We start from the raw sequence: 25109 nt of genomic DNA, 5'->3' as shown, positions 1-25109 counted from the left end.
AGTCCACAAGTCTTAAACTTCTCAAGTTTGGAGATCCATGGATTATTTATTTTATTTTATTTATTTATTTTTGAATTTGTATACCGCCCTTCTCCCTGAGGACTCAGGGCGGTGAACAGCCAAATAAAAACATCAAATACAAATATTAAAATACAATTAAAATATATATATAAATTTGGCCCCATTAATTAAAACAATAAACAAAACAATTAAAAACACTTAAAAAGAATTAGGCCAGCCCGGCTTGTTGGAAAAGGAAGGTTTTAAGGGCACGGTGGAAGGCACTGAGGTCATGGATTCTCCTTATCTCCGGGGGCAACTGATTCCAGAGGGTGGGAGCCCCCACAGAGAAGGCCCTCCCCCTGGGGGTCACCAGCCTGCATTGTTTGGCTGATGGCACCCCGAGGAGGCCCTCTCTGTGGGAGCGCACGGGTCGATGGGAGGTCGTCGGTGGCAGCAGGCGGTCTCGGAGATAGCTAGGCCCTATGCCATGGAGTGCTTTAAAGGTGATAACCAACACCTTGAAGCGCACCCGGAAGACCACTGGGAGCCAGTGCAGCTCGCACAGGAGCGGTGTTACATGGGAGCGCCATGCTGCTCCCGTCACTACCCACGCTGCTGCGTTCTGGACCAGTTGGAGCCTCCGGGTGCTCTTCAAGGGGAGCCCCATGTAGAGAACATTACAGTAATCAAGGCAAGAGGTCACGAGGGCATGAGTGACTGTGCACAGGGAATCCCGATCAAGAAAGGGCCGTTCATTGTGTCGCATGAACTGAGCAAGTGTGTTAATTTTGTAACTACACTAAGCTAAGCATATTGTGTGAATTCACCCACTGTCTTTCTTCCCCTTCTTGACTGATCCAACCTTTTCTCTCTAGGTCAAAAGCCAACTGCTATAGTCTCTCCGGTGGCAGGGACCACACGAGATGTGGTAGAGACTGCCCTGAACATTGGCGGCTTCCCTGTGGTGCTGAGCGACACGGCAGGCCTGAGAGAGACCATAGACGTGGTTGAGATGGAAGGAGTGAGCCGGGCTCGGCAGAGGTGAAAGGAACTGTGGAAGGGGAAGATCAGAATGGGAGGGGCTGATACATTGGGAGCCACCCTTTACCATGCAGCAAATATCACAATATAGGACAGAGGTCTTCAAACTTGGCAGCTTTAAGACTTGTGGACTTCAACTCCCAGAATTCACCTTTCTTTGCAGTCACTAGTTGCTGCTCTCCATGGTGGTTTTTCTTTTTTAATAAGTTTGCCTGTGGAACAGTGAAAAGCTAAACTTTTAAGAAGCTCACTTACGGAAGAATGAAACACTGGATTCATCTTTTTTTTTTATTGCAAAAGTTTTACAATTACATTTTCTCCCCATTTCCCCCCCCCAACCCTCCCTAACCTCCCTAACCACCCTAACCCTCCCTAACCCACCCCTCCCCCCCAGACTTCCACAGAATATAATCCAATCAAAATCCCCTTTTTATAAAACTTGAACCCCTCCATCCCCAATATAATTTTTCATCTTCACAAAAATCAAATCTATCTATATATAACATTTTCAGTTAAAAGCTATCTGATACTTCCTACTTTGATATTTATTCTGCACATAGTCTATCCACTTTTTCCACTCCCATTCATAAGTCTCTTGTGAGTGATCTTTTAGATATGCTGAAATCTTCGCCATCTCTGCAAAGCTGGCCATCTTCAAAGTCCATTCCTCAATGGTGGGCACAGCTTCATTTTTCCAATAATGACCTATCAGTAATCTTGCTGCTGTTATCATATACAATATCAACTTTGTTTCACCCAATGTAAAACCCTTAACTATACCCAATAAAAACAATTGTGGAGAAAACTGAATTTTTTTCTTTAAAACATTCTGCATAACCCACCAAATTTTTATCCAAAAAGCCTTCACTTTCTTACAAGTCCACCAGATATGATAATGTAGCATCTAAGCAGTCACATCTCCAACACTTTGGTTGAACATTAGGGTACATGCATGACAATTTCTTAGGGTCTAAATGCCATCTATAAAACATTTTATAAAAATTTTCCCTCAGATTCTGCGACTGTGTGAATTTAACATTCTGAACCCAAATTTTTTCCCATGTTTCCAACATCACTGGTTCTGCAAAATTTTGTGCCCACTTAATCATGCAATCTTTAACCAGCTCAGTTTCCGAATCCCTTTCTAACAAAACATTATAAAGCCTTTTAATATGCATTGGACCTTTCTCTTTTATATGTCTAACCAATTCTTCCTCATGCAACATAATACCAATTTTTTGGTCCTCTTTCCATCTCAGTTGAAGTTGGTTATACTGTAACCAAGTTAGATTAATCCCTTCATCCAACAGTGTCTCTAATGTCTTCAGTTGCCATCTGCCCACATCTGTAAAAAGAACTTCTTTATATAAACCCCCCCCCCCGAGTGACATTATATTTGTATTCCACATGATATGACCAAGATCCAGCCATAGTGGTATTTTGTAATCCCATTTAAATCGGTGCTTCTTCCAAACTCTCATCAAGGAGTCTCTAAGTATATGGCTTTTAAATACTTTATCCATTTTGTTTTCATAAAATAAGTAAATATGCCAACCAAATTCAAGATCAAAACTTTCTATATTCAATATTCCAGTCTTTTTCCTTCCAAACCAATCACTTGCTTGAGTCAGAGCTGCTGCTTCATAATATAATTGTAGGTTTGGAAGTTTAAGACCTCCCCTTTCTGGAACATCTTGCATAATTTTCAATTTCACTCTCGGTTTTTTCTCGTTCCAGACAAACTTATTCAATCCAGTTTGCCATTCTTTCAAGTGTTTATCACTTTTAAGCACCGGAATCATTTGAAACAAAAAAAGAAATCTTGGCAAAATGTTCATCTTAACTGCTGCTATTCTTCCAAGTAAAGACAGCTGCAGTTTTTTCCAAGTCTCCATATTTTTCTGTATATTTCGCCACAACACCTCATAATTATTTTGAAACAATTTCATATTTGATTCTGCAACCTGAACTCCTAGATATTTAACCTTTGGTACAATCTCAAAACCTGCCCTCCTTTCAAGTTCGTGTTTTCGATCTTGTGTCATATTTTTAGCTATCATCTTAGTTTTTTTCTGGTTCAGTCTAAATCCTGATACTGTACCATAATCTTTTATAATGTCTTTCATCTGGATTATTGATTCCATCGGCTGTGTTAGGGTAACAACCATATCATCTGCAAATGCCCTTATTCTGTAATCCTCTTGCCTTATCACTATACCTTTCAAGATATTCGAGTCCCGTATTGTATTCAACAAGACTTCTAGTGTTAAAATAAATAACAATGGGGATAACGGACAACCTTGTCTTGTTCCTTTTTCAATATTAAAGTCTGTTGTCAAACTTCCATTAATAATAATCTGTGCCTTTTGCTCTTGATAAATTGCTGAAACCGCCTGTATAAATTGATCCCCAAAGTCCATCTTTTTTAAAGTCTTTAATAGAAAATTCCAGTCCACTCTATCAAAGGCCTTCTCCGCATCCAAGAAAACCAGCACTGCAGGGATCTGTTTATTCTTCTCAAGATATTCCAATAAATCTATAACTTGCCTTACATTGTCCTTCATGTATCTGCCCTCTATAAATCCCGCTTGATCATCATGAATCACCTCTTGAATAACTGGCATCAACCTGTTGGCTAATACTTTTGCATATATTTTATAATTATTCAGAAGAGATATTGGTCTGTAATTCTCAGGTTTTTTAGGACCTGCTTGCTCTTTTGGTATCAAAGAAATGTAAGCTGTTTTCCATGACGGGGGTATTTTACCCCCTTGTTGTATATTACAAAATAAGTCTCTTAAGATGCTCAACCATTTCTGCTTGCAAAGTTTTATAATACACCGCAGTTAAGCCATCCGTTCCAGGAGCTTTAGCTGTTTTCAGTTGTTTAATTGCTGCAATAATCTCCTCAACTGTTATAGGATAATTCATTCTTTTCTTTTGTTGGTTGGTAATTTTTGTGACTCTTTTATTTTCTAAATATTTTTCTATAAGTCCATTCTGCATATCATCTTTAGCATATAGTTTAGTGTAATAATCTACGAAGACTTCTTTAATTAATTTTTGTTGAAAGATTTCTTTCCCTCCAATATCAATGCTATCAATAGTCCGTATACTCTGCTTCTTCCTTAAAGTGTAAGCCAACCATCTGCCCGGTTTATTAGCGTTACAAAATGTATTATGCTTCGCATATTGTAAATTTGTTGCAGTTTGTTCAGCCATAAGCATTTGAAATTGATCTTTCAGAAATTTTATAGCACCACGTATTCTTTCATCTGTTGGATTTTTAATAAGTAACTGTTCTTTATTCTTTATTTCTGCTTCCATTTCAGATTTTTTCTTTTGTCGATTCAGTTTGTGTTTAGAATTCATATGAATGAGTACCCCTCTCATATACGCTTTACTCGCATCCCACACTATTTCAATTGGGGTACCCTTATTTAAATTCATTTCAAAAAATTCTTTCAACTGCTTTTTAAATTCTGTTATATTTTTTTCATATCTAAACAAATTTTCATTTAATCTCCATGATCTTTTCTCAATCTTTCCAATCTCAATTTCTATCCATACTGGGCTATGGTCAGTTAGAGTTCTTGGAAAAATCTTTGTTCTTTTTGTCTTAACAAGTAAATCATCTGATAATAAAATAAAGTCAATCCTAGAAAAAGATCTATGTCTATCAGAGAAAAAAGTAAAGTCCAATTCTTTTGGGTTATGTATCCTCCAAATATCTTTTAATTCCAGATCTTCTTTCATGTCAAAAAAAGTCTGTGGTAGTCTGATCCTTGATTTCGCCAAACTCTTTTTAACTACTTTGGAATCAATTACTCCATTCCAATCTCCCATGATTAAAATAGATCTATAATCCCATTGCAGTATTTTGGTGTGCAAAGTTTTATAGAAGTGATCCTGTTGTTGATTAGGAGCTTAAATTCCAATCACTAGAATTTGGCCATTTACTGTGTGCAGTTCAATTGCTATGAACCTGCCGTCTTCATCTGCTTCTATAATTTTAGCTGACAGTCTTTTATTTATATAAATAACCACACCATTCTTTTTTTCCAAATTTGAAGCTATAAAATGTGTTCCTAGTTTTGAGTTTATCAAGTATTTTTGATCTTGTGTTCTGACATGAGTTTCTTGTAAACAAATTATGTCATTATTAAATTGTCTCAAATATGTAAATAATTTCTTCCTTTTCTGTGGTGAATTCAATCCATTCACATTCCAGGATAGAAACTTAATCGTCATGTAGACTTTTTTGAAGCGACGAGCAGAATTGCCGAATATCTTCCGAAGTCTTCGGCTTTGTCTCCCCCATGGCTTCACTTTCTTGTGTAGTACTCTTAACTCTCTTCTTGTATTGTTGTACCTTGGGTCTTTCCTGTTGTTGCTTTTCTTTAAGTTGCTTGGAAATTGCTCTGGTTACACGCTGGTCTTTAGCTTCAGCCATCCGGACTAGGTCCAAAGCCACATCTCTTGTAGTCAAAATTGGAGAAGATTCTAACAGGGGTTCCTCCAGAAAGCCTCCTGTAGCACCCTGCATTTCCACTACCTCTGGTTCCACCTGCTTAAGCTGCTCTTCCATCTCTTGCTGAAGTTGCTTCTCTTTGTCACTCTCCTTTATCTCCAACACAGTGGATGTACGTGGGGATGGTGATCTCTCTTTAAGAACAGTAGAATAGAAGTGTTCCGCCTTCTCAACAGTGTTTAATCGATGTCTTTCTCCATTATACCTCAAAATTATACCAGTTGGGGCATCCCACCGGAATGGAATTTGTTGTTTTTTTAATTCATTCACTAAAAAACCTTTTCTGTCTTTTAACGTCTTGGGTGGTAATTCTTTATAGACTCCAATCTGAGCTCCCTCCACTTGCACAGCAGAGAGAAAAGACTTTTGCAGAATATCATTTCTCATTCTTCTGTCTGTAAAATATATCACCACATCTCTAGGCAGTTGTCTTTGTCTGGCCACCTATGAATTCACTCTGTAAATTTTGTCTATTTTGTAAAAAATCTCTTCAGGATTAATTTTTAACAGCACAGCCAGAGCATCAGCACAAATCTGTCTCAGGTCTTGTCGATCATTCTCTTTAATACCTCTAAGCCTTATGGCAAACTCCATGGACCTGAACTGCATCATCGTAATTTCGTTTTCAACTCTCTGCATTTTATCATCAACATCAGAAATTTTGTAATCAGTATCCTTCATTTTAACATTCATTTCTGATTTAAATTCTTCCAACTTGGAATCCGTTCTAATAATAACTTCTGACAGGCCAGACACCACATTCATTAATTTATTAGTCACCTTGTCATATTTCTCTTGCACCACCTTTTTAATTTCATTAATTTCCTGCTTAATTTCCTGTTGTGATTTTTGAAATTTATCATCCAGAGCCTGAGTAATAAAATCTTTTAAACTTTCAACATAAAAATCTTTTTTCTGACTCTGCTGACTGGGAGGAACGTGTGGGGGATCCCCCCCTGCTGCCTTTCCTTCCTGTTTCTTAGAAGCCATTCTGCCACGTAGACTAGCTTTTCTGAGAAAGGAGATCCTTTTTCCTTTTCTACCACCACAAAGTCTTCTAAAAAAATCCCCCAGGTTTAATCAAGTTGGGGATAGAAGTAAACTGAAGCAAGCTCAGGCTTATTTTAAAAGAATTTTTCCTCTTCTCTTTTTCCTCCTTGTTACAAACAGTGCAACTTTGTAGCTAGTTGAAATAACATTACAAATCCACTCTCACTCTCAGCTTGTTAACGTTGAAGCCGGGCGCCATTTTTCAAGCCGCTTTCACCCGCTCGCACTTTTACTTGAATCAAAAAGTCACAAAAGCAATAATACTTGCAGTTTCTAGGTTTGAAGGTTCAAGTTGTTGTTTCCGCTAATTATTGAAGTTAATTTCATTTAAATTGAGAGGTTGCTGCAGCCGACTTGCTCTGCGCAAGGCAGAGTCGTCCCACGCCGTCCGGAGTCTCAGCAAGTTGAAAGGGAGCCGCGCCTGTTTCCTCCTCAGTAGCGATTTTCTGGGGGCTCACAGGGGCTCAACCTGCTCCTTGCCCACTCTCCTCCTCCAATCCTGCAGATTTGGGAGTTTTCAAGCCGCTTCTTTGAATCGAAGCGGCTCTACAGGCAGCGGGGCTGGCGGTCCAAGAAAAGGGACCGTCTTTTATCGGTAGCAGACAAACTGGAAGTCGATTCATCTTTTTTTTTAACTAGACCAACATTTCTCAACTTTGGCAACTTTAAAATGTGTGGATTCAGAACTCCCCAGCATACTGGATGATGTGGGTGATCCTTGCTTTCCTAGCGCAAAGTATGCAGAGTAAGGATGTAGGAGAAAAATAAATCAGTTTGGAGCCATGATAAATGTGGTCCAGAGAGAACATCTGGCTATCATCATGTTCAAAACAGAGGAAGGGGAGGAATCCAGAGAGGAATTTCTTAAAGCTTTCCTTTCCTTTCCACCCTGTTTTTATATGTGTAGTAATTAAGGCTGCATTATGAGGAAAGCTTTAATTTCTTTATGATCTGCATCTTTTCATTGGGAATGTCTCTTAAAATAAACCTTAAGATAGCTCTCGGAACAGAAGCTTATAATTAGGAAATGAACAACGATTCTTGAGGCCGTAGCTTAGGAGAGAATTAAGTCTTGATTTTTAAAAAAATATTTCCTTGTAGGGTCCGCGATGCTGACCTTGTTCTGGTCATTTTGGATGGGAAAGTAGCAGCTGAACAACCTGACCACTTAACTACGTCCATGGTAGATGTCCTGTCTCCCAACGAGCCAAATGAGATGCAGCCTTACCTTCTGGTTCTGAACAAAATGGACCTACTCGGAGAAGAAGACCAAGCAGATCTCCTGAGGGCCTGTGAGAGACTTGGTGTAGGCTCTGCCTGCTTGTTGTCCTGCAAAACTGGAGATGGGATTGTGGCCTTCCTGAATGCATTGCAGGAACACCTGGCACACATGTGAGAACAGGAGAATAGAAGGCAGTGGGGAAAATTGAGGGCGGATGTGTATATTGTAACAACATATGTTTTTTAAAATCCATGGCTTGCACCCCTTTTACATGGTGGATGATGTTGGGCGGTGGCTGAACTATCCAATGAGCAATCTGCCGATCATGTTCCTTAGAATGTTGTGCATTAATGAGCCATGGTGGTACGGTGGTTGGAGTGCAGTACTGCAGGCTACTTCTGCTGATCACTGGCTGCCAGAAGTTTGGCAGATCGAATCTCACCAGGCTCAAGGTTGACTCAGCCTTCCATCCTTCCGAGGTTGGTGAAACGAGGACCCAGATTGTTGGGGGCAATATGCTGACTCTGTAAACCGCTTAGAAAGGGCTGTAAAGCATTGTGAAGCGGTATATAAGTCTAAGTGCTATTGCTATTAAAGCTGTACAGAGAACAGTGCAGCATGGGCTTGTTGGGGGTACATAGTAAGGGGGGTAGTGTGGTGGCTACAGAATAAAGGGTAATATTTCTTGCCAGCTCCACAATGAGAGTGGAGCACATCAGAGAAGTTGTGTGGATGTGGCCTGAGATAATATCTTAATTTAAGCTGTTGGGAATTGGAGATAGAACCTTTAACATTAGGCGTACATACAGATAGACCTTAGTTAACAAGCAGTCACTTAGCAACCATTTGAAGATACGATGGACCTGCCCAAAGAGCTACTTACAACCCAGTTCTGGAGTTCTGATGGCCTAACCGCCCTCCTGTGTTCATGTGATTGTATTTTGGATGTTTTGACAACCAGTTCCCATTTAGATGACTGTTTTCAGTGTTTTTTGCCGGTTTCTGGTGTTTACTCCCAGTTTCTGGCAAAAAAAAGACGCCCATTGAGTAAAATGGGTTTGCTTAATGACTACCGCAAAACAGGTTGCAAAATCAGGTATGGTCATATGATGATCTGCTTAATGACCATCATGACTTATGACTGTGATTATGGATCAATTATGGTCATAAGTCGAAGACTGTTTCCCCGAAAATAAGACCCAACCAGAAAATAAGGCCTAGCATGATTTTTTTTTCAGGAAGCTCCTAATAAAGCTCTACCCCAGCAATAAGCCCCAGTTAAGATCATCAACCAGACAGAGGTGTTTAGTACTGTATTTCCCCCAAAATAAGACTTAACTGGAAAATAAACCATAATGTATATTTTGTAGCAAAAAATAATATAAGACCCGATCTTATTTTGGGGAAAACATGGTACCTATCTACATTCTTCTGTGTATCTCAGCTGTAGATGCTCAGATGCTGCCCATTTCCTATTAATGCAAGTAACAACCCAGCATAATTCATACATGCCGATAAATCATCTACTTAAGAACTGCAAATGTTAATATTCTCACTCTGCAGGTGCGGAGATCCCCGAACTGGTTCCCCCAGTCCAACGCAAGCACGTCACCAGCTCAGCTTGCAGAAGTGCTTGGAGGCCCTCAGATGCTTTACCGAGTACCAGTTTACCGATCTGGTGTTGGCTGCAGAACAGCTGCGACTGGCACGGCGACAACTAGGGCGACTGACCGGCCAAGTGGGCACCGAAGAGCTCTTGGCAATCATCTTCAAGGACTTTTGTATTGGCAAGTGAAGGAGACCCACCAGCTATGAACTAGTCAGCACATGGCGCCATCCAGAGGCTGAAGGTGGTTCTGCACTTATAATGCTTGTGGAAGATGAAGGGAGAATCTGCAGTGGGAGCTTTATTTAAGGCAGTGTGTTTCAAACTTGGCAAATTTAAGACATGGGGACTTCAACTCCCAGAATTCTCCAGACAAGTTTGAAAAAGACTGATTTAGGATTAGAGGCTGCACTGGTGATGATAAAGAGAGGATTTTGGCAGAAGGATAGAAGACATGTTGAAGTGGTCTCTCCAAATGTACTGATTATAATCAGCCTCTCCCACTAAATTTAAGTGGCTCCCGCCAATTTTACAATCTAATATCTTCTGGATTAAAGTTCTCAACAATTGTCTGAAGCCTAAGGAAGAACTGAATTTTATTCAGGATAAATAGTGACAAAAGGGATCAGGCAAATTCATGGAAATAGTTGAGTTTATTAGTAGGTTTTCTTTGGGTAGCAAACAAGCAACATCACTCAGCAGCATTATACACATGAATATTAAATGCTGGGGATGAAAGAAAAGTTATTGTCTTTGGATCCTGCATATGAAAGTTTTGGGTGGGTGGGTGGGAATCTGGGTGACTATTACAGGAACCAGGATGCTAGACCACAAAAAAATAAAAATAAAAAAATCCAGAAATACTCTGCTTATTGAGTATGGAGATTCTCAGTTATCCAGGTCATAGTTGTCCCAAAATTTCTTGAATAAGCATCTTGGATAAGAAGCAAAATGTCTTCAAAAAAAACAAAAACCAGAAAGTCCAATTGCCTCATGAAAAAAAGCACTTTTGGGGTCTCCTTACTGATAGTTTTCCTTATCTTAAAGTAGTCCACTAACCTCCCCACCCGCCAGCCATTGTGACTTTAAAAAGATTTGCTAGCACAGTGATTTGCTAGCACAGTGATGGCTAACCTTTTCTGGACTGAGACCCCCAAACTGTAAGGTGCGTGTGGCCCCCACGCATGCGCCCCCCCACATACCCCACCCCCTCTGCGCATGCACGCATACACACCCACATGCACCACGCACCCCTGTGCGTGCGCGGCAGAGACCCGAAGACCAGCTGGCTGGCAGGAGGCGCGTGCGCATGTGCGGCAGAGTAGAACTGGGGTGATGGCCCGCATGCCCTCAGAGAGGGCGCTGCGTCCCATCTCTGGCACACGTGCCATAGGTTCACCATTACGGTGCTAGCACAATCTATGAAGCCATCCAGTTGTGTTTTATTCAATAACATTAGCAGAGATTTTCTTCAGTGAAGCTCCAAGAGGGGGGGAGGGCTGAAAGGGTTTTGAACAAGGCATGGGTGGAGTGTTGTTTCTTCTAGTCTATTTTCATTCTATAAATTGGGGATCCCGCACGATTGGTCTGGGGAAAAGAAAGGGCATGGCTACTGAACACTCCCCAGTCTCTCTCTCTCTCTCTCTCTCCTTCCTGGCAGACCTGTCTGCATGAAGGCTTCATGCTGGGAAAACAGCCACATTTCCTGCTGCGGGACGCTGAGCGGAAAATCAATTCAGGAAGTGGCTGACTGGAGTTTCCCTTCTCAGGCGGCTCTCGGCCCATCTGTAATCATAAAGACAATTGGGAAGCAGATATTTCCTGGGGAGCGATCGCCATCTCCCTCCAGAGGCAGCCTTGGGAGTGGTGGAGTCGGGTGTCTGCTACAGCAGCTTTCCCTAACCTGGCGCCTTCCAGATGTGCTAAGAATTTTGTGAGTTGTGATCTCAATGCAACCCCTCCCTGACCACGTTGAGGAGCCTACAGCAGAACTGCAGGATTTGCGTGGAATCCACACATCCTGCGTCCTTCTATAGACCTTTTAAAACAAGATGCTTCATGCTGGGTGTATCCCTCATTACTCTGAATGAGGCGGTATCCTGTTTCGTAATCACAATTTCTACAGGTAATCCTCAATTTATGACCATAAGCAAGCCCCAAATTTTCATTGCTAAGCAAGACAGTTGTCAAATGAATCTGGCTTCCTCATTGACTTGACTCGTCAGAAGGTCGCAAAAGGTTATCACATGACCCCAGGACAGTGAACAATCCTGTGGTGAAATCCTACCGGTTCACACAGATTCAGGCGAACCGGTAGTGATAAAATCTACCAGTTAAGTGAACCGGTAGTAAAAAAAAAGCTACCAGGTGGTCTGAATGTATTTCTGATGATCAGCTGTGCCGTGCGATTTAGATTCGCTAGAAAGTAGGAAATCCTGCTTTCTAGCGAATCTAAATTGTGCGGCACAGCTGTTACCCTCTCACTGTTCTTCAAATGGCTCCTTTTTCTGCCCGAAGCACGTGTTTGGTGTGCACTTCTACCCAACTAAAAGAATTGATTGTCCGTAACCAGGTCTGTCTTGGTTCGGTAGAGGTGACATGATAGCAGTGTTCCAATATCTCAGGGATTGCCATAAAGAAGAGGGGAGTCAAGCTATTCTGTAAAGCACCTGAAGTCAGGACAAGAAACAATGGATGGAAATTAATCGAGGAGAGGAGCAGCCTAGAACTAAGGAGAAATTTCCTGACAGAACAATTAATCAGTGGAACAACTTGCCTCCAGAAGTTGTGAATGCCCCAACACCGGACGTTTTTAATAAGAGATTGGACAATAATTTGTCTGAAATGGTATAGGGCAGTGATGGCTAACCTTTTTGCCATCGCGTGCCAAAAGTGGGGGGAGCAAGTAGGGGGGTTTGAGCACGCACATGCCCACACCCATAATTCAATGCGCCCCACCCCCTGTGAATGCATGCACGACCCCCCCTGTGCGACCCCGCTTTTGGCATGCAATGGCACGGTGGGCCCAGTAGGCCCATTTTTTTGCCTTCCCCAGGCTCCAGAGATCTGCTTCAGATCTGCTGAGATCTGCTTCAAAGAGATACAAGAGAGATTTTCAAATGTGAGGTTGAGATCCTCTTTGCTGTGCCATGGATCCCTTTGTGAGTCTGGTGCAACCTACAGACCGTTTCTCAGCTAAATTTCAGTAGAACTTAGTGAGTATAAACTGGCTATTTTTTCCCATCTAAGTTCACAGAGCCCCAGAAATCTACCCACAAAGTTAAGAATCCCTGCTACAAAATAATTTATGTAATACCCATCCTTTATTATTGCTTTTTAAAAAAATATACTTATATTTATATATAAGTATTTTGAATACAGTATATTGTCCGGGCATTTCATTTTACAAAGGAAAAAAAGGAAAATAATAGATATACTGATAGTAGTAATGATAATACACATAATAATTATAACCATATTTATAATTATATTATTTATGATCATATTAATTATACTAGCATACTTATAATTATAAACAACATTCATATTTTACTTACAGATAATAATGATCTTTCTTCATCTAATTTCTACCTCTTATCTCTAACCATTGATAAAACCTATTCCACATTGAATAGTACTCTGTATCTCCTTTATCTTTTATTTTCAATGTCAATCTATCCATCTCTGCACAGTCCAATATTTTCCAAATTATATTTCCATCTGGTGGTGTGTTCTCATTTTTTCCAGTATTGTGCAAATACAATTCTCGCTTTTGTCAATACATATAGCATTAAGTATATAGACCCTTTATCATAGCTTTCTGGTATTATACCTAACAAAAATATTTCTGGCTTTAAATCTATATGCTGCTTTATCATCTGTGTTATTGCTGTCAGTAGAAGCGACTGAGTCAGTGTGCCATTCTTCGAGTAGCTATCCAAAGCCATAAATGGACATGATACATTCCTCTTCCTGTTGCTTGTATGCAGCCCTGGAGAGTCTGTGGCTAGAGTTAAAAAAAAAATCAAGATGGCAGTTGGATTTGATCGGACCATTATAGCCGCCATCTTGATTTTGATGACGCCTTCCCCATAGTCCCTTCTCCCAGTAGTTGTTCTGAAGATGCTGTGCTCCCATCGAGCTTCCTGGATGCCTAAGCGCCATAGCAGTGTTAATTTCAGGCCCTGACTGCATTCACCCAATGTGTGGGTGACTTGTGGGCACAGTGCACTGGGTGCTTCCAGCTCTCCCTCACCCATCTATTTCCCATCTTGTTTAACACCCTGCCCCCAGACAAATAGCAACCAAATGGCCCTTTCCTTCTCCTTGGCTTTCAACCCATTTGACCACCCAGACTTTGTTTCCTGCTTGAGCTGGGGGTTGGACTAGATGACCTCCAAGGTCCATTCCAGTTCTGTTATTCTTCAAATCTGTTTGTGATTAGTTTAAAAAGTCCCTCAGAGAGGAATCTGGATTCAAAGCACAGTCAGGGATGAGAGAGGGCAAGCCTAAATGTACAGAGTAGGATACTACCGGTACCTACATGTTGCCTAAATCAGCTGTTTGAGAAGGCCTGATCCTACCTACTTTTTCTTCCTGACGTACTGTCTTTCCTTTAGTAGCTTCAGTTGCCTTCAGGAGAAGGTACTAGATACTGAGTATCTCCATTTGTATCCTGATTTGAATCGGTTGCTTCCAGTTATTCAGAAATTTATGCCACTTGCAAAATCTGATTCCGAAGAGGCCTCCTCCTCCTCCTCCTCCTCCTCCTCCTCTTCCTCCTCCTCCGGAAAGAGGCATTCACTTTAAGTGGTTGCTGAGTGATCTTTTTTTTTTTTATAGAAACTTTATTGAGGTTTTTTACAAAACAGAAAAAATTAAAAAAATAAAAAAAAAAGAGAAAAAGGAAAAACAAACATTCAAACAGAAACATAAAACACATAAGTATAATAACACTTTCAATTTGTATCGGATGTGCAGTGTTTTAACTATTTACATAAATAGTACTTGGTGACATTTCAACTCACTTTTAACCAATATTTAACACACCTTTAGATCTTTCTTTCATTTTGTCATGCAACCACTTGTACCACCTTTCCCATACCATATAGTAAACTGACTTCTCATCATTTAATTCATAAGTTAATTTAGTCATCTCTGCGCACTCGAGTATTTTCTTAATTGTAAGCTCTTCTGGTGGTTGAGTTTTCTCTTTCCAGTACTGTGCGTATGCCAATCTAGCGGCTGTAATTATGTGGATCATTAAATGTGTCATTTCCTTTCTATATGACTTCTTTATTATTCCCAGGAGGAAAATCTCTGGTGTTAGTTCAATATCTTCGTCAATTATTTCTTGTAACCACCTCCTAATTTTACTCCAGTATCCTTTCGCTTCAGGGCATGTCCACCACATGTGAAAGAAGGTGCCTTGACCATGGCCACATTTCCAACAGTTGGGATGTATATTGGGATATATTTTTGCAAGTCTGGCCGGGGCTAGGTACCATCTATGCAACATTTTGTAATGGTTTTCCTTATATGCCACCGCTCTAGTGAGTTTAAGATTTCTGTTCCATGCCTCCTCCCATTCCCCAAAACTTATATTGCGTCCTATATTTTTCTCCCATGCAATTATTTGGTTCTTTGTGACATCTTCGAACTTATCGTCGCCTAATAGATAATTGTATAGTTTTGCCAGAATCTTTTTATTTGTTCCCATCAGGACTTTATCCAATCCATTTGGTCCAAGTTCTAAACCGTATTGTTCTTTGTCTCTCTGATATCTGGATTTTACTTGTGAGTAGGTCCACCAATCTAAAATTATTCCTTGCTCTCGTAAGGTGTCATTTGGCTTAAGCCTCCCTCCTTCGTCCAAAATATCTTTGTATCTGCCCATTTTCTCCCTCTCCCACCTATTTGGGTGGGTTAGGGCCTCCATCGTTGAGAGCCAATTTGGAATTTTTTTGTAATATTTCTGCCTAATCTGAGTCCATGTTTGTATCAGGGAGTCTCTAATTTTATGTCTATGGAAATGTGTCTTCCTTTTCTTCTCCGTGTCCCAAATGTGGGCATGCCAGCCTTTTTGCAAGTCATGGCCTTCTAAAGTGAGAATCCTCTCATTTTCCAGGGTGATCCAGTCTCTTAACCAAACTAGCTTAGCTGCCCTGTAGTATGTTTCCCAATCCGGGAGTCCAAATCCGCCTATGTCTCTTTTGCCCCTTAAAATTTTAATGGAAAATCTCGGTTTTTTCCCCTCCCATATAAATTCCCTGATGATTTTGTCTAATTCTAAAAAAAATTTTTTATCTAAATTTATCAGTATATTTTGGAATAAGAATAATATTCTGGGGAGGATGTTCATCTTAATTGTGGCTATCTTGCCCAAGAGTGATAATCTTATTTTTTTCCAGCTATCTAGGTCTTGTTTCATTTTTCTAATTAAGGGAATATAATTGTCATCTTTCAGGGTCGAACATCTTGATGTAATCCAAATTCCTAGGTATTTAATTTTTTTGGCAACCTGTAATCCTAATACTTCTTCTATCTCGTTTTTCTGGCTCTCGGTTGTGTTCTTGATCAATACTTTGGTTTTAGTTTTGTTCAGTATAAAGCCTGCCACCTCTCCATATTTACTTAATTCCTCTAATACTTTAGGTCCTGATTCTATGGGGTCTTCAAGGATTAGAGCTACGTCGTCCGCAAATGCTTGCGTCTTGTAGGTCTCCTTCCTAATCTTCAATCCTTTTATTTCCTCGTTAGTTCTAATTTTCCGGAGAAGAACTTCTAGGGCCAAAATAAACAATAAGGGGGATAGGGGACAACCTTGCCTTACTCCCTTACTAATTTGGAATGTTTTGGTCCTATCCCCATTCACCAGGATGCTCGCCTTTTGGTTATTATAAATAGATTTAATCATCATTTCAAAATTTGTTCCGAATTTCATAATCTCAATTTGTTTAATCATAAATTTCCAGTTTAGATTGTCAAATGCTTTTTGAGCATCGACAAAGATCAGAGCCATCTGTTTTCCGGGGTGTTCTTCATAATACTCTAATGTATCTAGCACGATTCTCAAATTATCCCTAATTTGTCTCCCCGGTAAAAATCCGTTCTGGTCTTTGTATATCCAATTATTTAAAATCTTTTTCATTCTTTCTGCCATTATACCCATGAATAATTTGTAGTCAGTATTTAGGAGCGAAATTGGTCTATAATTTTGGATTTGTTTTAGGTCGGCACCTTCTTTCGGCACAAGTGTAACATGCGCCTCTTTCCATGACTCTGGAATTTTATGGTCTAGCAATGCGTCATTGAAAATTTCTACTAATTTCGGTTGGAGTGTTTCTTCTAATTTTTTATATATTTCCCCTGGGAATCCGTCAGGTCCTGGCGCTTTATTATTTTTCAATTTGGAGAGGGCTGTTTTTAATTCTTCAATTGTAATCTTTCTGTTGAGCATTTCTTTCTCATCATCAGTTATTTGTGGGAGCTCTGCTTTTATCAGATATTGTTCTATTTTATCATCCGGTATCTCCTCTTCTTTGTATAGGGATTCGTAGTATTCTCTCACCCTATCCCGTTTTCCTTCCTCGTTAGTCAATAATTCGCCCTTAGAGTCTTCTAAGGTATGAATTATTCCCCTTTCATTTTCCTTTTTTAATTTATAGGCCAGCCACCTGCCTGATTTGTTAGTATTCTCAAAAAGATATTGTTTCGTTCTTTTCATTCTTTGTGCCAGCTCTTCTTGCTCCATGATATTTACTTTATGCTTCCACATCATCCAATTTTCTTTGGCAGCTTCATCTTCTGGGTTATCTTGGAGTTTTCTTTCTGATTCTCCTATATGATTTAAATAGTCTTCCAGGATCTTCCTTTCTTCTTTATTTTTATGTGCAGTATATGAAATCGCGACTCCTCTCAGATAGGCCTTCATTGTATCCCACACTATTGCGCGGGATGTGCCTTTGTTTTCATTTTCCTTAAAAAAGAGGTTTATTTCTTCTTTGAATTTTTGTATACAGTCTTTGTCGCCCAATAATTTAGCATTTAACCTCCACCTCCGTTGGTATTTTCTCTGAACAAGCTTCCATCTAATTTCTAGTGGATTATGATCTGCCCAGTCATTTGGGTTAATTACAGCTGTTCCAATTTCTAACCCCAAATTTCTACTAACCCATGCCATGTCAATTCTGGACCATGACTTTTGTGCATTTGAAAAGAAGGTATATTGCCTATCGTTTGGATGCAAGGTACGCCAAATGTCAATTAAATCTAATTCATCGACTAACTCGAAAAAGGCTCTCGGTAAATTTGTCCTTTTATTTTTTTTTTCTTTATTGCTCTTGTGGTCCTTCTCCGGATCCACAATGCCATTAAAATCCCCTATCATACAAATTTCGTTATATGCCATTTTCACTAATTGTTCATGGAGTTTCTTAAAAAATTCTCCCTGTTTTTTATTTGGGGCATAAATGCCCACTAATAATACCTTGGAATTCCCTCTCTTAATTTCAATCATGAGGATTCTACCTTTTGTATCTTTGAATTTCAATTCTGCTTCAATTCCTTTTTTTACGTAAATTACCACCCCCCTCTTCTTTTTCTCTGCTAGCGAATCGAATGTTTGACCGAATTTTTTATATTCTAAACATTTACTCTCTTCTTTTTTTATGTGTACCTCTTGTAAACACATTATATCAACATTTTGTTTACCTAATTTTGTTAATATTCTTTTCCTCTTTTTGTAATCATTTCGTCCATTGACATTTACGGATATTAACTTCAGGTCATTCATCTCTATACCTCTATCTGATTATTGGTTCTTGTTTGTTTCTTACGGCCCTTACTGGTCTTGTTTTCTTCTCTTTGGCTTCTTCTTCTTCTTCTGTCTTCTCCTCTGCAGTTGCTTCGTTCGTATTCTGTTGGTGTGGGGCTTCCTCCTCCACTACTGCTGTTTCTAGTTCTTCCTTGCTACCCTGCTCTTCTTCCACACCTCTCAACTGATCAAGGAAATCTTGTGCTGTACTCAGGCTTTCTATTTTGATTTTTCTTCCTTGCCAGGTTATTAGCATCCCTTCTGGGAGAAGCCACCTGAATAGTATCTTTCTTTTATTCAACTCCGGAAAGAGGCATTCACTTTAAGTGGTTGCTGAGTGATCTGTCTCACAAAAGCGTTCAAGGATTTTAGTCTTTTCTTCTCAAGGTGAAGAGGAAGGAAACCTCCAAAAAGCAGCTTTATTTAGAATATAATTATAAGACTAGTCCTCTTTATCCTTTGATCATAAAGAAATAAAAACAAGGTTGGCTGTCCTTCTAACTTCCCATAACAGTGGAGCAAACCATCACATGCGTAAAATATTAATGGCATGCAACAGAAAATAACTTCCCCAAATGCATGTATATAGAATTGGGAACAGCTGGAGCAATTGTGCAGGTCTTGCAAAAGACATGACTGTTTTAACAAATTATTAAAAGAACCATAGTTTTTGTGAGGATTCCCTTGTAGTGTAGAGCAGTGTTTCCTAACCTTGGCTATTTTAAGATGAATGGATTTCATCTCCCAGAATTCTGTAATCAGCATGCTGGGAGTTGAAGTCTTGTGTTTTCCTCCAAGGCTCTCTGCAGGAGGGCCAAATGTCAGCCTCTATGATGCTTGCTTGCTTGCTATCGGCTGCCATAGTAACGGGGGGGGGATTGGCATTTGGGTGGGGGATGTGAGTTGGAGAGAGATGCCCTGTGTGAACGAAAAAGGAAGACTGCTCCCATGTTCTATTGCGCAGCTGTAGGGACTTGCCCAGTCAAGGTCAACCATCCCGGAATACCAGATGGGCGAAAACACCTGAAGACGCAGCCCACATGACACCAATTGGGTTGGGGATTGGACATTTACCCTGGGTCCTTGGGGGGGGAGGGATTTGGGATACTTTCAACATGTAACTTTCGCGCCTTTTGCTTCAGATTTTGCTTTTCTTTCATTGCTATCATTTCAAACTCAGTAAAAGTACCCTTTCTCTACAAACATGGAGATGTGGGTTTCCTTTCTTGGGTTTTGAACAGAGGCACGCCTGACACCACCCCTCTTAAAATTGCCAAGGTTGAGAAACACTGGTGTAAATCACTTGCCAAGGTTAAGAAACACTGGTGTAAATCACTTATTCTGGATGCTTTGCACTTTTACATTATTATTAGCATCTCAGAATAAGCAGGCAAGAAAAGCAAAGGGTTTTTTCTCCCTATCCATATCCTTCTATTCCTGTTGTATTTTTTTTTTCTTTATCAAAAGCCCATCGCGCACCAACATTTGACAGTGAGACTCAGACTTATTCTGAAGTGAACATTTCATGTTTTGATTAAGCAAGACCGGCTCTACCCTAGTTTATGGCTTGACGGAGTTGGCTTTCTCTCCAGCTGAATCATGACATGAGGACAAGGGAACTGACGCTGTTTTCTGTTCTTGGTGGAGTTTGTGTCATTTCCACTTTCCCTGGAATAGTTCACATAATACCCAAGGGAACCAACATGTCTTCAGGCGCCTGTCCGGTGCCCTTGTCTCTTTTGAATTTATTGGTATTATTTTATATTGTTTTAATCAAGGATAATAAACAAATGAGAATCCGTCGTATTGCAAAACTTCCATATTTATTTCCGAGAATGTCTTGGGTCCTCACATGTACTAGAAATGGAACTGGCTAATGTCTTAATAATTAAAAGGGATATACAAACAACAGAATGAGAGGAAACTGGATAACTTTCCTATATTGGATTTACAAATAGATTTGTTCATGCTTTGAAGAATTTTGTGAAAAGGGACAAAGAAAAAGTGAAAAGAAATCAAGTTCTAATAAGATATTATTTGTAGTGATTAAAGAGCAAGAACAAAAAAGAATATAACATTAGTTTATTTGATCAAAATTAAAATAGATATGTAGTTATCCCAGGTAACCCTTAATGGACTTTTGCTGATCAGGACTGAAATGAAGAGTTTTTATGGATTTATAAGAGATGAGATATGAGAAGAAGAAATCATTTACTCTATTTTAAGAGAAGGTGATATGTTATTAAAATTTTTATATCTGTGATGAAGGGACAAGTCATTTCTTTATATATCTCTTTTTGTTTTTTACTCTTATTTTCTTTCCTATTTTTTATTTTTTTCATTTCTGCATCTTCTCTCTCTCTATTTTTTTTCTTTTTTTTGGTTTGTATTAGTTTTTATCTTTTTAGTTGTAACTTTTAATAAAATGACTATTAAAAAAAAACAAGCACTAAAAATAGGGAACTTATAACCCAGTGTCCCAAAGGTGCATTTTGAAAAGGCAACTGGACTTTGTTTTTCCTTGAAGACGTTTTGCTTCTCATCCAAAAAGCTTCTTCAGTTCTGAAGTCAGAACTGAAGAAGCTTCTTGGATGAGAAGCAAAACATCTTCAAGGAAAAACAAAGTCCAGTTGCCTTTTGGAAAAAGCACCTTCGGGATAATCATGACCTGGATGATGGAGAATCTCCATAGACATTTGCAATCCAGTTCTTTATTTGGAAATCTGCCATTGCTGGAAAAAAGATGTTAAGGTGAGGGGGTAAACAATTAAATAGGGGGTAGAGAGAGATGGAAAATAATAATGAACAACTTGAATTACACCTAGAAGCAGACTGACAGCCAATGCAGCTCAGGGAGCAGTGGTGTAACTTGGATAATCCCAGGGACCCCAAGAACTGCACACTACATCAATTGAAGCTTCTGAATGCTCTTCAAGGATTTGTTGTTAGTTGCAAAGTTGTGTCCGACCACGTAACCCCATGGACAACGTCCCTCCAGGCCTTCCTGTCCTCTACCATCCTCTGGAGTCCATTTAAGCTCACTCTGACTGCTTCAGTGACTCCATCCAGCCATCTTCTTCTCTATCGTCCCCTTCTTCTTTCGCCCTCAGCATTAGGGTCTTCTCCAGTGAGTCCTTCCTTCTCATTAGGTGGCCAAAATATTTGAGTTTCATCTTCAGGATCTGGCTTTCTAAAGAGCAGTCAGGGTTGATCTCTAGGACTGACCGGTTTGAATAGGACATCCATTTTCAACGATTCTGTGACTCCCAACTACATGAGCTTTGGCTTCTCTCTCTACTCAACATGGATGCCCTGATATTTGCCAGTGGTATTTTGCATCCATTTATTTTGGCCATCTATAAAATAATCTTTCTATTGTTTCTTTAGTTTTTGCATGTTGTAATTGATGGCTAGTTTAATGCTACCAATTTATTGGGTAATATCCCTGCTGCAGTCTTTCATCCCATCCTGGGAAGGAACAAATGGAGTAAAAAGGGGTTGAGAATCAACCCTACAGCCTCTTGGGCCGTGCTTGGAAGCATTACAGCCGCTTTCACGAAGGCCGGTGTCAGTGGTGGGATTCAACCAGTTTGCACCACATCGGGAGAACCGGTTGTTAACTTTCTGAGCAGTTTGGCAAACTGGTTGTTGGGAGAAATCATTAGGGCAGAGAACCAGTTGTTAAATTACTTGAATCCCACCACTGGCCGGTGTGCTTTGCCTTGGGTCATTCGATGGCGCTCTGAAATGAAGACCAAGCAGACATTTCCCGCTTCCCATCACTGCAAACTCTGGGGAGGAAAGAGACTTGGAAAGTATTATTTATAGTGGCTCAAAAGGACATTTGCCGTAACTGAGCCACTTCTCCATTTTTGGGGGGAGTGCGTGAGCATATACCTCGTTAAATACATCCTGGTTTTTGTTCCATTCCATTCCATTATTGTTATCTTGGGACATCACAGGGCGAGCCAGATATCGCTACAATTTATGAGTCTCTGGAAAGGAAAAAGGTGGAGGGCCAAGCAAACCCACCACCTCCATTTCAATATATCACAACCGAATCCACACATACATACAGGAGATGACAGAAGTTCAAACAAACAGGAAAGGCTCATCGTGGCTGGATGAATAACAAGTGAAGGATTTCCAGCATCACTTAAAGCTCTGCCAGGACACAACTAAGAAAGCGAGGGGGGGGGTTGTGTGTTTCCACAATGGCAAAGTAATTAATTTACTCAACTGATGCCTGCGCGCCATCGATTGGTTTCACAATCTTTGGTCACACACAATGCAAAAGGAAATATGATGGGGGGAGAGTCTGGTGGGAACGTTCCCTCTTAAGTGGTTTTAACGAACATAACAAGAGTCCTGGAGGTTCAGCCAACAATTGGTCAGCCTGCTTTCTTTAGCAGCTGTCAGCTGCTAAAGACAAACAAGGGGGAACGTCAAGTGTACGATTATGTCAGAAGTGGAAAAACACAAGAGCTGCTTTCTTTTTTTCTGTGAGACTATCCATATATGAACCCGACAGTGGTGTCATCCAGCAAAGGAGAATGGTGGAGAAATTCAGCACAGTTGGGAAAAAAAAGGTTAAAAGCCAATGCAATCCTAGGTTGCATTAACGGAGGGATAGAGTTAAGATCATGTGAAGTATTGTTGCTGCTTTATAAAGTCTTAGTAAGACCACACTTAGAATACTGCATCCAAGTTTTGGTCACCGTATTATAAAAAAGATGCTGAGACTCTGTAAAAGAATGCAGAAAAGAGCAACAAAGATGATTAGACAGCTGGAGGCTAAAACACATCAAGAACGGTTGCAGGAATTGGGTTTTGTTGTTAGTTGTGGAGTCGTGTCCGACCCATCGCGACCCCATAAACAACGTTCCTCCAGGCCTTCCTGTCCTCTGCCATCCTCTGGAGTCCATTTAAGCTCAAGCCTACAGTTTTAGTGACCCCATCCAGGAATTGGGTATATCCAGAGGTGGGATTCAAGTAATTTAACAACTGGTTCTCTGCCCTAATGATTTCTTCCAACAACCAGTTTGCCAAACTGCTCAGAAAGTTAACAACCGGTTCTCCCAAAGTGGTGCGAACTGGCTGAATCCCACCACTGGGTATGTCTAGTTTAATGAAAAGAAAGACTAGGGGTGACATGGTATCAGTGTTCCAACATCTGAGTGGCTGCCACAAAGAAGAAGGGATCAAGCTATTCTCCAAAGCACCTGAAGGCAAGCCAAGAAACAATAGATGGAAATTAATCAAGGAGAGAAGCAACCCAGGACTAAAGGAGAAATTTCCTAACAATGAGAACAATTAACCAGTGGAACAGCTTGCCTTCAGAAGTTGTGGGTGCTCCATCACTGGGGGCTTTTAAGAAGAGATTGCACAGCCATTTGTCCAGAATGATATAGGTTCTTTTGCTTGAGCAGGGGTTGGACTAGAAGACCTCCAAGGTTCCTTCCAACTCCATTATTCTGTTATGTTGCTTTTCATAATATCTTTAACCTGTGGAGTGAAACTTTCAGTAAATGTAGTGATGGCCACCCAAACAGGAAAAAGGATTGAGAGAAATTCGTAAGGATGACTTAAGACCCCCGTGATGCCTGAGTGGCGTAGGAGGCTAATACCTCCTACTAAGGCAGCATTTAACATCCAGCTGCCTGCAATTACTGCGAGTTCAATTCTCACCAGGCTCAAGGTCGACTCAGCCTTCCATCCTTTCTAAGGTGGGTAAAATGAGGACCTGGTTTGTGGGGGGCAATAAGCTGACTTTGTATAAAATATACAAAAGTATGAAGGCTATTGCTTAACGCATTGTAAGCCACCTGAGTCTCCGGAGAAGGCGGCATATAAAAATAAATAAAAATTTAAAAAAAATTAAATTAAATGTGTGGCCACTTCAAGAAATGGATGGTTGAGTGGCTGGTAGTGGTCTGGTTTTAATTATTGCATGACTACTGCCCTTGGAGGGGTGAAATTTTCTCCCTCTTTTTGAAATTTTCTGCCTCTGGGCAGCCTCCAGTTTGAGTTGACTGAGATGGCAGGGGTGGAAAGTTGTCCGAGATCCAATGTGGAATTAAGGAGGAATTTTTTGAGAGTGAGAGCAATTAATCAATGGCACAGCTTGTCTCCTGGAGTTGTGGGTCACTGAAGGCTTTCAAGAGAAGATTGGAAAACAATTTGTGCAGGATGGTATAAGGACTCCTGTCTTGGGTGGGAAGTTGGACAAGAAGATCTCCAAGGTTCCTTCCAGCCCTATGATTCTAACAAGGCTACTGATAGCGACACACATTAATCAACTTGGTAAAAAATAAAAGGCAAACTGTACAAAGGTATTTATATGTGGTGTTTTATGGGAGCAGAAGTGCCTGGGTTGGTCAGGAAAATATCACCCAAACATAACCCAGGGGTGAAATCCAGCAGGTTCTGACAGATTCTGGAGAACTGGTAGCGGAAATTTTGAGTAGTTCGGAGAACCGGCAAATACCACCTGGCCCCAGAGTGGGGTGAGAATAGAGATTTTTGTTAAAGGTGTTCAAGGATCAGGCCCAATAACTCCATCACACAAGCAATCACTTAATCAAGGATCTTTATTCATAACATGTCTCTTCCTTACAGATGTTTGGCTGGAACTGCTTCTGGACCGCATGGCTGGACCTTAAGTACCTGTGGGGCGGAGCTAAGGTAAGGAGGGGTCAATGGGTAAGGATGGTCCCTGGGAGTTAACCTCAGCGGCTCCCTGCCCCCTGGCATGGGCATATGGTCAGGTATTTATATGTGACAATTTTGCAGTATCCTTCCCCTGCCACGCCCACCAAGCCATGCTCACCAAGCCACACCC

General features: G+C 40.4%; 1 protein-coding gene across 1 annotated transcript in view; it reads left to right on the top strand.

The window, feature by feature from the left end:
* The window catches only part of GTPBP3 (GTP binding protein 3, mitochondrial), a 30443-nt gene extending 20418 nt beyond the window's left edge, over window positions 1-10025 (top strand). Inside the window, exons 7-9 of the mRNA XM_034437642.3 lie at window positions 879-1044; window positions 7727-8017; window positions 9411-10025. Coding sequence (XP_034293533.2) covers window positions 879-1044; window positions 7727-8017; window positions 9411-9642 — 689 coding nt within the window. The 3' untranslated portion in view covers window positions 9643-10025. The remainder of the gene's footprint in view (window positions 1-878; window positions 1045-7726; window positions 8018-9410) is intronic.
* Window positions 10026-25109: the final 15084 nt, after the last annotated feature.

Source organism: Pantherophis guttatus, chromosome 1 (genome assembly GCF_059756535.1).
Source record: "Pantherophis guttatus breed Tessera chromosome 1, ASM5975653v1, whole genome shotgun sequence".
NCBI classification, from domain to species: domain Eukaryota; kingdom Metazoa; phylum Chordata; class Lepidosauria; order Squamata; family Colubridae; genus Pantherophis; species Pantherophis guttatus.
Note: the sequence above shows the minus strand (reverse complement) of the source record. Positions and strands in the feature narration are given on the sequence as shown.